General features: G+C 39.9%; 2 protein-coding genes across 7 annotated transcripts in view; one reads left to right on the plus strand and one right to left on the minus strand.

Annotated features, from left to right (window-relative positions):
- LOC100674055 (signal-regulatory protein beta-1-like) overlaps window positions 1–13,293 on the plus strand; it is a 108,990-nt gene that overhangs the window by 89,638 nt on the left and 6,059 nt on the right. For 3 of the 5 annotated variants that reach the window (XR_010319230.1, XR_010319229.1, XR_010319231.1), the window contains 2 exons: window positions 1–12,091; window positions 12,779–12,853. The exon at window positions 1–12,091 is cut by the window's left edge and continues 18,943 nt beyond it. The gene's annotated coding sequence lies outside the window, so the exon portion shown is untranslated. The remainder of the gene's footprint in view (window positions 12,092–12,778; window positions 12,854–13,293) is intronic. The other 2 variants (XR_010319232.1, XR_010319233.1) reach the window with 2 other exon arrangements.
- The window catches only part of LOC100674909 (zinc finger protein 343-like), a 56,289-nt gene continuing 47,261 nt past the window's right edge, over window positions 4,266–13,293 (minus strand). The window contains exon 6 of one of the 2 annotated variants that reach the window (XM_064275886.1): window positions 4,266–4,961. In XM_064275886.1, coding sequence (XP_064131956.1) covers window positions 4,822–4,961 — 140 coding nt within the window. In that variant the 3' untranslated portion in view covers window positions 4,266–4,821. Of the gene's footprint in view, window positions 4,962–9,703; window positions 9,748–13,293 lie in introns of those variants that run through there. The other variant, XM_064275888.1, reaches the window with a different exon arrangement.

The following is a 13,293-nucleotide window of genomic DNA, read 5'->3' on the forward strand; positions in this document are numbered from 1 at the left end:
TATTATATTTGTTATGGTGATCTGAGATCCATGATATTTGATGTTACTATTTTTATTGTTTTGGGGTGCCAGGAACCGCGCCCATATAAGATGGTAAACTTTATCAACAAATGTGTGTTCTGATGCTCCACCAACTGGCCATTCCCCTGTCTCTCTCCTTCTCCTCAGGCCTTCCTATGTCTTGAGACATGACAATCCTAAAATTAGACCAGTTAATAACCTTACAATGGCCTCTAAGTGTTCATGTGAAAGAAAGACTTGCATGTCTCTCACTTTAAATCAAAAGCTAAAAATGATTAAGCTTAGTAAGGAAGGTATGTCAAAAGCTGAGACAGGCTGAAAGTTAGTCCTCTTGTACCAGTTAGCCAAGCTGTGAATCCAAAGGAAAAGTTCCTGAAGGAAATTAAAAGTGTTACTCCAGTAAACACATGAATGATAAGAAAGGGAAACAGCCTTACTGCTGATATGGAGAAAGTTTTAGTGGGCGGGATAGAAGGTCAAACCAGCCACAACATTCCCTTAAGCCAAAGCCTAATACAGACCAAGGCCCTAACTCTCTTCAATTCTGTGAAGGCTGAGAGAGGTAAGGAAGCTGCAGGAGAAAAGTGTGAAGCTAGAAGAGGTGGTTCATGAGGTTTAAGGAAAGAAGCCATCTCCGTAACATAAAAGTGCACAGTGAGACAGCAAGTGCTGATACAGCAGCTGCAGCAAGTTATCCAGAACATCCAGCTGAGATCGTTGATGAACGTGCCTACACTAAACAACAGGTTCTCCATATAGACAAATCAAAAACAAACTGCTGCTGTCGAGACGATTCTGACTCATAGCAAACTTATAGGACAGAGCAAAACTGCCCCTTAGGGTTTCCAAGGGATTCAAACTGGCAACTTTTTGGTTAGCAGCCAAGCTCTTTAACCACCATGCCACTAGGGCTCCTCAATGTAGTTAAAACAGTCTCATATTGAAAGAAGATGCTATCTAGGACTTTCATAGCTAGAGAGGAGAAGTCAATGCCTGGCTCCAAAGGACAGGCTGACTCTCTTGTTACGGGCTAACGCCGTTGGTGACTTTAAGATGAAGACAATACTCATTACCATTCTGAAAACCCTAAGGCCCTTAAGAATTATGCAAAATCTACTCTATCTGTGCTCTATAAATGGAACAACAAAGCCCAGATGACAGCACATCTGTTTACACCATGGTTTACTGAATATTTTAAGACCACTGTTGAGACTTACTGCTCAGAAAAAAAAGATTTCTTTCAAAATATTACTGTTCATTGACAATGCACCTGGTCATCCAAGAGCTCTGATGGAGGTGTCCAAGGAGATTAAGGCTGCTTTCATGCCTGCCAACACAACATCCATTCTGCAGCCCATGGATCAAGGAGTAATTTTGACTTTTAAGTCTTATTATTTAAGAAATACATTTCACAATAATAATAATTTCACTAGGCTATAGCCACCATGGATAATGATTCCTCTGATGGATCTGAACAAAGTAAACTGAAAACCTTCTGGAAAGGATTCACCATTCTAGATGTCATTAAGAACATTCGTGACTCATGGGAGGAGATCAAAATATCAACATTAACAGGATTTTGGAAGTTGATTTCAACCCTCATAAAACCAAAACCAAACCCGTTGCCTTCAAGTCAATTCTGACTCATAGCGACCCTATAAGACAGAGTATAACTGCCCCATAGAGTTTCCAAGCACTGCCTGGTGGATTTGAACTGCCAACCTGTTAGTTAGCAGCCGTAGCTCTTAACCACTATGCTACCAGCATTTCCCCAACCCTCATGGATGGTTTTAGAGGGATCAAGACTTCAGTGGAGGAAGTAACTGCAGATGTGGTGGAAAAAACAAGTGAGCTAGAATTAGAAATGGAGCCTGAAGATGTGACTGAATTGCAGCAATCTCCTCATGATAAAACATTAATGGATAAGGAACTGCTTCTTATGGATGAACAAAGAAAGTTGTCTCTTGAGATGGAACCTACTCCTGGTGAAGATACTGTGATAACTGTTGAAATGACAAGAAAACATTTAGAATATTATATAAATCAGCAGCAGGGCTTGAGAGGATTGACTCCAATTTTGAAAGAAGTACTGTGGGTAAAATGCTATCAAACAGCCATCACCTGCGACAGAAAAGTCTTTCATGAAAGGAAGAATCAATTGATGTGGCAAAATTCACTGTCGTCTTATTTTAAGAAATTGCCACAGCCACTCCAACCTTCAGCAACCACCACCCTGATCAGTCAGCAACCATCAACACTGAGGCAAGACCCTCCACCAGAAAAAAGATTACGACTTGCTGAAGGCTCAAATGATGGTTAGCATTTTTTAGCAATAAAGTATTTTTTAATTAAGGTATGTACATTTTCTTTTTAGACATAATGCTATTGCACACTCAATAGACTACTGTATAGTGTACACATAACTTTTATATGCACTGGGAAACCCTAAAATTCATGTGACTCACTTTATTGTGATATTCACTTTATTGTGGTGGTCTGGAACTGAACCTGCAATGTCTCCAAGGTATGCCTGTATAAAATTTTTAGTGGATTTGAGGTACTAAGATTTTTACTACATACTACATTTGCTACAAAAGAATATTCCACATATTCTACAATAATGAAAATGAATCACTGTAAAATTTCGACAATATAAAATTCTGTTGATCTCCCACAACAAAAAATTGACTTTCACTAATTTTGCTTTAAATGGCTCATACTTCAATTTTGATGCTTGTTTCATAATAAATGCTATAATTTTAAATGAACATATTAAAAGATGCCACAAAAGAAAATTTAATGATCAGAATACAAATATTACAAAAAATTACTGTATTTTATTTTCACATAGATTTTTACATGTTATAATTAAAAACATTTCTTTCTATTCTTTGCTCTTATAAATTCTTCAATGATTTCATCACAATTAAGCTTCCGAACAATATCTACTTCCATACATAACAGGATAATGAATCAAGTCTTTCTTGAATCACTGTTACAGGCTGAGTGTTTTTTAGTCTCTTTAGGGATGAAAATGGGCAGAACACCTGTGCAGTTTGTGATCATTAAAGTTAGGAGTATGCATAAAGCAGTTTCCACATTAGGAAATACGCATTGTAGTTTATCTTCTATTATGGAATCATGCATGCCTACATGAGTAAAATTTGTCTTTTCTGAATCTGTAAACTTAATTCTCATGTAAGAATGAAATTGTCACATTTCTCCATAAAGGCTTCTATTTAAGTTATCAAGATAAACCTGCACTAATTTCTTGGATGCCTTCATGCATTCTTCAGTAGGTATACCGACATTGTTTAAGAAGGAAAATCTATTCGAAAGAGCTTCTTTTTTCATGTAAGATTCAAGTGTGTCAATGATGGAGCGCTATGTGCTTATGAAAAATTGATCTCTGACACTAACTGATACTTCCAGAGCACTTCCATCACTTGTTTCTTTCTAATGCTTCTGTGACAGTGAGCTGTTTGATAGAGTATTTGGCAGTATTTCTTTTGTTGTGCTTTCAGACTCTTCAAAGTTTTCTCTTAAATTATGTAAATACTCTATTAATGACTGGTAGAGATCCTTCATGTCTTTAAATTTACTTCTAAATCTTGGACAGCTTGACTTGTCCAATGAAAATGCTGTAATATATTATTCCACATAACCAACATAAATAATCTAGTGCTTGCATTTTGTTGGTGATGTTTTCAGCTTCACTTTTGCTATTTCCTTTTCGTGTCTGGTCTTCAACGATATTTTCTAAGGCACTTAGAATTTGCGTGTAGGATTCCAGGATTGCACTTGTTGCTATTGCATGCACTTCACAGTGTGTATTAGGAAGAATTTTAATACTCAATCATTTCCTAAATATGTTTTAAGAACTGCCCATTGGTGAGCAGAGGCAGCAAAAAATGTGTAGAGTAACTGAACAGTAGAAAAAAAAATCAACTGCTTCTGGACAACAATCTACTATACTGCATCCTACAAGATTAAGTGACTGCCCAGCACAAGGTATGAAAATGGTATATCCCTTACATTCTAATATTTTCCGTTGCATGTCTTTATATCACCCTGACATATTGGCCGCCTTGTCATAGGACTTGCCTCTGCACTTAGAAAAATAAATTTTTTGACTTTACATAAACAGCGAAGTGCTTAATTTGCAATTTCTTCACTAGTATGACTTTTTAAGCTAGTAAATGTGATATATTTCTTGACAAGTTTTCCATCTGTTGGAGATAAAAAAAAAAAAAAAAAACAGTGCCGTGGAGCTGATTCCGTCTCATAGCGACCCTATAGGACAGAGTAGAACTGCCCCATAGAGCCTCCAAGGAGCGCCTGGAGGTTTCGAACTGCTGACCCTTCGGTTAGCAGTGGTAGGACTTAACCACTACGCCACCAGGGTTTCCGTTGGAGATACATATCATAAAACAATACTTAGCTGATCTGTATTAGAAATATCAGGAGTGGGATCTAACAGACAAAGCGAAATATTGAGCTATACTTATTTCATTGAAAATAGCTGATTGAACTTCCTCACTTAGTTTATTAATTCTTCACATGTTGTTTTAGACATATACAATGGGTTGTCCTTTACTGTGTTACCATATTTTTATATGTGACCTGCTATAAATGCATCAAACTGAGCAACAAGTTCAAGTAAACCCCCAAAATTTCCATTTAGTAGGGACTCAAACACTTCATTTCTTCTTCGATTATATAGTCCACATTCAGCAATGGTTGTAATGACAGCAACAATGGGTTGAAACACTGCTTTCCAATACTGATTTCTTCATTAATTTATATTTCCAGTTCATGAGTTAAGCCAAAACCATGTCTTCGGTTCAAATGTGACAACATACAATCTCTGAACTGAAGTATTTTCATGTTTAGCAAGCACATTCGAGTTGCAGTAATCACAAAATCCATCCGTAGCAAATCTAGAATTAAATGATTTAGGACTGAACAGTTTGCAAACAAAACAATATACAGACCCACCTGATGGAGAAGGCAGTAGTCACTCCCCCTTATAATTTTCACCATTAGCTTTGCACCCTAGAAATACATCCTGGCTACAGAATCCTGTGTGTTTACCATCCAGAAATTTTTGACACAAATTTTCAAATGGCCCACTGTGATGTTGACAACCATGTGGCCCTCTTTTGATCTGATAATTCACATCATTTGAAGAAAAATTACTCCACAAAGCAGGATCTGTATTTCTGTAATTTACGGGGTCTGCAGATGTGACAATTTCAGATTCTAAAATATTTTGCTTTCTACACCATTATTAATTTTTTTACTACAGCAAGGAATGGATGCATAATTTGGAACAAATTCTGTTATATTCATATTGCTATTAGTAAGTTCAGCACTAGTGGTACTAATACTATGATTTGCACCCATTAAACACAAGCATTCAATGGAAGACATCTCTTCTGATTGTTTTCAGAAGGAAGTTAATTTGGGAATTGTCTTTAGGAATTCACAAATCCTTTTCTTTTTATCTTCTGCAAGCTTTCATTTTTGTGCCCCACTTAGTTGTTGCCATTTAATTTTACCTGGATATAAGATTATGTCACTTCAATATTCTACATCCTAGTTCAGTGAGTGGCCATCTAAGATACAACTATTGGTCTTTGCTCATCTGGAGCAAAAAAGAAGAAAACCAAAGACTCAAAGAAGAAACTAGTCTACAGAACCAATAGTCTACACAAACAACATCAACTACTTTAAGACCGGAAGAGCCAGATGGGACGCAGCTACCACTACCGACCGTTCCGACCAGGGACTCAATAGATGGCCCTGGATAGAATGGGAGAAAAATGTAGAACAAATCTCAAATTTCTAAAAAAAAAAAAAAAAAAAGCCAAACTTACTGGACCAATAAAACCTAGATGAACCCTTGAGACTATCACCTTAAGATACTTTTTAATCTTGGAACTCAAACAACTCCCAGAGGTCACCTTACAGTCAAATGACAGATTGGCCCTTAAAATAAATATCATCCATGTGTACTGTGCTCCTCAAAATAATCATCTAAATGAAACTAGATAGTAAACATTTATCCTAGATCAAAGATGAGAAGACAAGGGGAGACAGGGAAGCTAGATTAGTAGAAACAGAACAACCAGAATAGAAATAATAAGAATACTGATATATTATGAAAAATGTAACCAACGTCACTGAACAATACGTATAAAAAAAAAAAGTATAGAAATTATTAAATGCAAACTTAATTTCCTGTGTAAATTTTCACCAAAAACACAATAAAATATTTTTATTTATGTCACTTTTTAAATCTGATTCTACCATAATAAATTTGAAAAACTGAAAATAAATAAAATTTATTTAAAAAGTAAAACTTACAAAATAAAATTTACATTTGAATTTGGGTGTTAACACAAAAATTTATATTCGAAAATTAGTAAGTAAAAAAATTTGATTTGGAACATGTAGTTTCTGTTCTTCAGGTCTGAGATAGTCAAAAGAAATAATACTTACAAAGCAGTCTGAAATAATTTCATTCACTTATCACAGGATGTTTGTTGGCGGGCCCTTTGCAGATCTTCACAAATGTTTTTAGTCTTAAAATAATACTTAAAAACTTACACGCTTGCCTTCTGTCCTTTCATGCTGTGTCTTTGCAATGCATTGGACTATTGCTGATACCCAACAGTAGTGAGAGCAATCGCAAAGAACATGATACAAATACAAGGTTATTATGCTCAATCTCAAGATGTATTTTAGTTCACTTTGTGCAGGATGAGATATGTCACAAGTCATGTGATTATAGTGGCGCTAGCATGTTCTTATGTGGTCAACGAAAGAGAACTGAATGTAAGGTTATACCCGATCAGTCGATTTGAAAAGGAAAATATAATTGTTATCATATACAAAATTTACAAAATGGTATCAATTTCATTTAGTGCCTTGCCAGTTCCCTTCCACTATGGCACTCACTTTTCCTTGTGCCTGTCTGCTTGGCATCTATGGGTCTTTGCTTTGGACAACTGGTGCCCTGTTTTGTTGATGCCCCAAGCACATGCTTACTTTGCTTATTGATTCATCCCTGTGCATGGCTCATGCCCTCACCCCCTACAAGACTTAAGCTCAAATAACATCTTCTCAGTGAGGACACCCTGTTAAAACTGCAACCTTCCCAACCACCCTAACTCCTACTCCTGCTTTATTTTTCTCCTTAGCATTTATTGTCATCTAAAAAAAAGTAAATAAATAAATAAGGAGCCCTGGTGGCACTCCACAGGAGAGAGATATGGCTGTCTGCTTCCATAAAGACTACACCCTTAAAAACTCTATGGGGCAGTTCTCCTCTGTCTGATATGGTCACTATGAGTCACGACTGACTCCACACAAGGGGAAACACTACATATTTTTGTTATTACTCTCCTCCCTCATTAGAATGTAAACTCCATGAGAGTAAGGATCTTGTGTATTGCCCACAGCTACAGTGCCTAGAACAATGCTTAGCACAAAGTAAGAACTCAATAAATATTTGTTGAATGAACAAATGAATCTTATTCAGTCTCATGACTTTAAAATGCCACTTATATGCTGAGAACTTTTATTTCCCTCATCCTGTTTCGTCCATTTAGCTTTTAACCTTTTATACCCATTGGCCTGTTTGACATGGATGTCCAACATTGTCATTCTGTGTCATTGAGTTGATTTCAACTCATGGCAACCCCATGTGACACAGTAGGACTACCCCCACAGGGTTTCCTAGGCTGTAATTTTTACAGCAGCACATTGCCAGATCTTTCTTCTACGGAGCCACTGGATGGTTTTGAACTGCCAGCCTTTCAGTTAGCAGCCGGGTGCTTAACCATTGCACCATCAGGGCTCCTTATGGATGTCTAATAAGCCAGCCAAACCAAACCCGTTGACTTCAAGTCAATCCTGACTCATAACCACACTATAGGACACAGTAGAACTGCCCCAAAGGGTTTCCAAGGAGCACCTGGCGGATTCAAACTTCCACCCTTTTGATTAGTGGCCGAACTCTTAACAACTGAGCCACCAGGGCTCCATGGATGTCTAATAGTTATATTGAATTTAACATGTGGAAAACTGAATTCTTGATTCTATTCACTCTTCTTCCCAACAACTTCTCCACCAGTGTTTGCAGTCTTGGAAGAGGTCAATACCAGCATTCAGGAGTTACTCAGGTTAAAAAACAAAATGCCAAATTGGCAACATCCTTGATTCCCCTCTTTCTTTCCCATCTCACAGTCAATCCGTCAGCAGTTCCTCTGGGACCTACTTTCTAAAGGTCTGGAATCTGACTGTTCTAACCCACTCCACTGCTATCACCCTGGTCCTAGCCACCACTGTCTACCTCTTGGATCACTGAGCAAGCCCTCAACTGGTCTCTGCTTCCACTTCTGCTCTCATAGCAGCCAAAGGGAATCTTCTATAATGTACTGGGATTATGTCAGCTGCAGTCACTGCCCTGCTCCCCACTTCCCAATGAATTCCCAGGGCACGTGGAATAAAATCCAGCCCTGCATGGTCGGGCTGCTGCCTCCTTCTCCAACTTCATCTCTTTCTACTTTTCCCCTCATTCATCATGCTCCAGCTACGGTGGTCTCCCTGCTGTTCCTCAAACCCAGCAAAGACAGCTCCCACCCCAGGTCTTTAACCCCACCTCTAACTCCCCGTCCCCTTCCCCCCCCACCACCACCACCCACATATTCATATGGCTGAAGCCTTCACTACCTTCAGGTCTCTGCTTACTTACAACTCCTCAGAGAGGCTTTCCCTGACCATCTAGCCAAAAGTGTACCCATCACTCTCAGTTCCCCTACCTTGTTTTAGTTTTTTTTTCCATATTACTTATCTCTCTCTTACATTGTTTATTTATTCATTTGGTTTCTTGTCTGTCTTTCTCATTAGAATGTAAGTTCCAATTGGAAACGATGAGCCTTGGTGGCACAATGGTTAAGTGCTCAGCTGCTAACCAAAAGGTCAGCAGTTTGAACCCATCAGCCTTCTGTGGGAGAAAGATGTGGCAGTCTGCTTCTGCAAAGATTACACATGGGCAGTTCTACTCTGTCCTTAGGGTCACTGTGAGTCGGAATTGACTGGACGGCAATGAGTTTTCAGGAGAGAGTTGAGGAGTCAGTTTTGGCTCTGCCACTTATTGGCTGTGTAACCTTGGGCAAGATTATTCATCTCTCTGAGCCTCAGTCTCTTCATCTACAGGCTGACAGAAACAGGACAACAAACATGCCTGTTTGAGGTGGTGTGAGGATATGAGAATGGATGCCAAGTGTTTAGAATAATGCCTGACAGTAGTTAAGTATTCAGTAAAACAGCTCTTGATAATAATTCAGAGATCCCTATATTGGCACTGAATGCTTCTGACATTTATTTCTGGTAGGGTGTGTGTGTGTTTGGCTTAAATTGCAGGTAAAAGGATTCCATTGTGATTCACTTTTACACTCCTAGTTCCCAGTACAGTTTCTGGCCTATAGCAGGCAGCAGCAAATTCTTCTAAATTAATGAGAATTAGTCAAATGGTGACTATTTAGGAGATAGAAAGTTAAAATGATGGATTGCAATATAGTCTAGGACACAGGAATGAGGTTTATAGAAAAAAAATAACAGCAGAGTGGTTAAAGCGCGTGCTTTACTACTGGCTTCTCTACTTACTGGGTAACCTTAGGTGTATTCGTTAACATTTCAGTACTTCAGATTCCTCATCTATAAAACAACAGTACAACCGTGATAGGGTTGTTGAGAGGATGAAATGAGAATGCAATTGAGAAGCTGAGTGCTAGGACTGGCATGGAGTAAGCATTCAATAAGATTAACCACTACTACAAAATTGTTATCTTTTGCTGAATAGCGATCCTTCCCACCCCCTAAATTTATTGGCTTAAAACAGCAACATGTATTGTTTTGTAGGTTGACTGCGAGAGTCTTCTGTTGTTCTCACCTGATCACTTATGTGCTTATTTGGCAGATAGATTAGCATTGGATAATCCACATGTCTGGAGGTTCTGGCTATCGGCTGAACCTACTCTCCAGATGGCCAGCCCAGGCTTCTTCACACTACAGTAGTCTCAGGACAGCAAGAACAGGAGCTGCAGGATCTCATGAGGCCTAGGTTCAGAAGGGATGCAGCATTTTTTAACTCACATTCTACTACTGGAGAGCTGTGTTTGTGGGAGTCTGTGACCTTAATACCTCACAACATGTTTTCTCCTTTTCAAAATGGGCAATTGAGAGCCTGACATAACTAACACCATAATGATACTCTAAGTAACCTACAAGTGTTTTTTTTGTTTGTTTGTTTTTTTAATTGCACCAGCTGCACTGATCTCTTTCCAAAGTGGTACAGGGCCTTCTCAGCTCTTGCAGCATTGGTCTCTCTCCTCTTCTCTGTTCTTTTGGGAGATGGCCTTCAGCCTGCAAAACAGCAGCTAGGAAGGCTGTCTCGTGCTTTTGGTCTGCAACTTTCTTTCTTGCTCCTTATCTCAGTCAGAGTGGACTTGGTAGTCCAATTCCACTAGCTGAGCAACTTTTATATAAGTTTTTTTTTTTTTTTGCCTGTTACAAACATAAAGACTAGAGTCCAGATGTCTGGCATGCATATCTTTAGTTTAATAAAGTTTCTTTTAGCTGTTTTGTGATGCATATGCCCATCTGTGGGCTACATGTTTGAAAACATTAGGTAATCCTTGCCAAAATGATACATAAGCTCTGATGTAAAAATTGCTTTTCAGGACTCCATAAAGACAGCCTGCGTTGCTGCCAGACTGCCCGTTGGTGTCACCTCCTAATAAACTTTGTCTCTCTTTCTGGCTTGGAGTATGTTTCATCGGTTTAACTGCTCCAGGGCACAGACCCCAACTGGATAACAAGTTTTGGCGCCCAACATGAATGGGGCTCAAATTACTCCAGCCCTGGCTCCATCTCCCTAAGGACTGGGCCCCAGGAAGGACCCAGGAAGAGAGAAGGTGCACCCCTCCTTAGCTTGTGGAGGTCTCTCAACCTGTGGTGGCCCAGAGGTCCAGCGACAGGGGAGGACTCCACAGCAGCAAGCTCATAGACAAAGTTTCTGTTGGCCACAGTAGGTAACTGAGCATCGGGTGGTCAATCCTCTGTAAAAGTCACAGAGGCGTCGGTTCTCATAGACTCCCTCCAAGAATGGTGAGGTTGGACGAGAGACCAGTGAGGTTCCCCGATGCAAATGGGTACCCAGGGAAGTAAGGTTCCAGCCGAGAGTCCGCTAGGTCTTATTCTTTCTAACTGGATTTATTTTGGAGTGGATTCCCTAAGAGATATCTTAAAATTTTTGTGTAATCAGGTGTGGCCTCAGTACCAACTCCTCGATGGGGTCAGATGACCTATGAATGGTTCTCAGGATTCTGACACTATTCTGCAGCTTGATCTGTTTTGTACTCGAACTAACAAGATGAAAGGCTGTATGAAGAATGTTTTATGACATTATCGCATGACAAAAAGGATAAAGCTTCTGTTTTAGCCCCTCCAGTGCAGGCCAAAGATGAAGATGAAGAAAGAGATGAAGAACCAGTTAATGTTCTTCTCATTCCCCCACCTCTCAGCACCTATTCGTGATCCTCCCTGGTGGTATAAGAGGATGAGGATGGGAAGGCAGTAAAGCGGGTTAGAGAAGGTGGGAAAAATTTGGTCTCCCCGCCTCACACTAGAAGTGGGGCTCAGTTCGACCTAGCTCCCCTGGGACAGCTTTACCCACTCCATGAGGTGCCAGTGCCTGCAGCTGAAGGGCCACCTCAGATGATGGGGGTCCGTAATCCAGTCCCAGCTTCTGATTTGCACAATTGGAAATGAAACCTCTTTGTGTATCAGTCAGACCCACATGCCATGACTGCACATTTTTCCCACATTTTTGCTACCCACCATCCTAAATGGGCTGATTGACAGACTTTATTAGATGCACTCCTCACAGCCAAAGAAAGATGGATGGTCTTAGCAAAAGCAAAAGCCAAGGACATGAAGAAACAGGCCAATCCACTCGCCACTGCTCTGGAATCCTCTAGAGGAAAACAACGAGACCAAGGTAAGGATGGTCCCCAACTAAAGAAAAACCAATGTGTTTTGTAAAGAGGGGGGACATTGGAAAAATGAGTGTCCAAAGAAGAGGAAAAAAAAGGGGCCAGGCAAGATTGAAAAGGAGAGAGAAGATTTTTCAAGCAGTTATGAAAGAGCAGGAGGAGGACTCTGAAAAATGGAGATCAGGGGAGACAACTTTTAACTTCCCTCCTACCGACCCCCCGGTAAAAGTTATGGTAGGAGGACAGCCAGTAGACTTTTTGATTGACACTAGAACAGCCTTCTCGGTACTCACCCAGAAGCCTAAAGGGACTGCCTCGGCCAGCAGTACTCAAATTGTCAGGGTGACTGAAAAGGGGGTGACCCAATGCTTCTTACAGTTAATGGGCTGTGAGATAAGAGAAACCAAGCTATCCCAGCAGGGCCTATTGAGCACAGGGAGAAAGACTATTAAATACAGACCAGAACTTAGAGCCCAAGACTGGGGTGCCACCCAAGAGAATCAGGGCTAGAAACACAGCCCTGATGGTAAGATTTTCATCCCTGCCAATCAAGTTTTTTATTTGATTTTTCATTTACATTAGGCTTCACATTTGGAGAAAGAAACCATGTTTGATTGGGTAACAAAACATGTCTCTGGAAAAAAGCTCATTACAGCTATTCACCATGTGGTTGACACTTGCTTACTTTACAGTGTTAGCAATCCAAAGACTCGTGGGCCCAGGATTTCCAGCCCTCAAGGAACAAGACTCTTTCCAGGTGAAATATGGTAAGTTGACTTTTGTGAAGTGTTCAAAACTAAACATCAAATAGAGTATTTACTGGTATGTATAGTTTCTTTTTTCAGGATGGGTAGAGGCTTTTCCCTGCCAGACTGAGATGGCTAGAGAGGTAACTAAGGCCCTTCTGAAAGAACTCATCCCCTGCTTCGGGCTTCTGAGAGGTCTCAGTAGTGACAATGGCACCCATTTTGTATCTGCAGCGGTACAACAGGTTTCAGCTGCCTTAGGAATAAAATGGAAACTTCACACAGCATGGAGACCCCCAGTCTAGTGGAAAGGTTGAAAGAATGAATCAGGCCATAAAATGTCATCTTAGTAAACTGTGCCAAGAGACTGGTATGCCCTGAATGGATGTTCTGCCACTGACCCTCCTCTGAGTCACATTGTACCCCAGGGAAAACTTAAAATCAGTCCTTTTGAAATACTT

This window comes from Loxodonta africana, chromosome 24 (genome assembly GCF_030014295.1).
Source record: "Loxodonta africana isolate mLoxAfr1 chromosome 24, mLoxAfr1.hap2, whole genome shotgun sequence".
In the NCBI taxonomy this organism is placed as follows: Eukaryota; Metazoa; Chordata; class Mammalia; order Proboscidea; family Elephantidae; genus Loxodonta; species Loxodonta africana.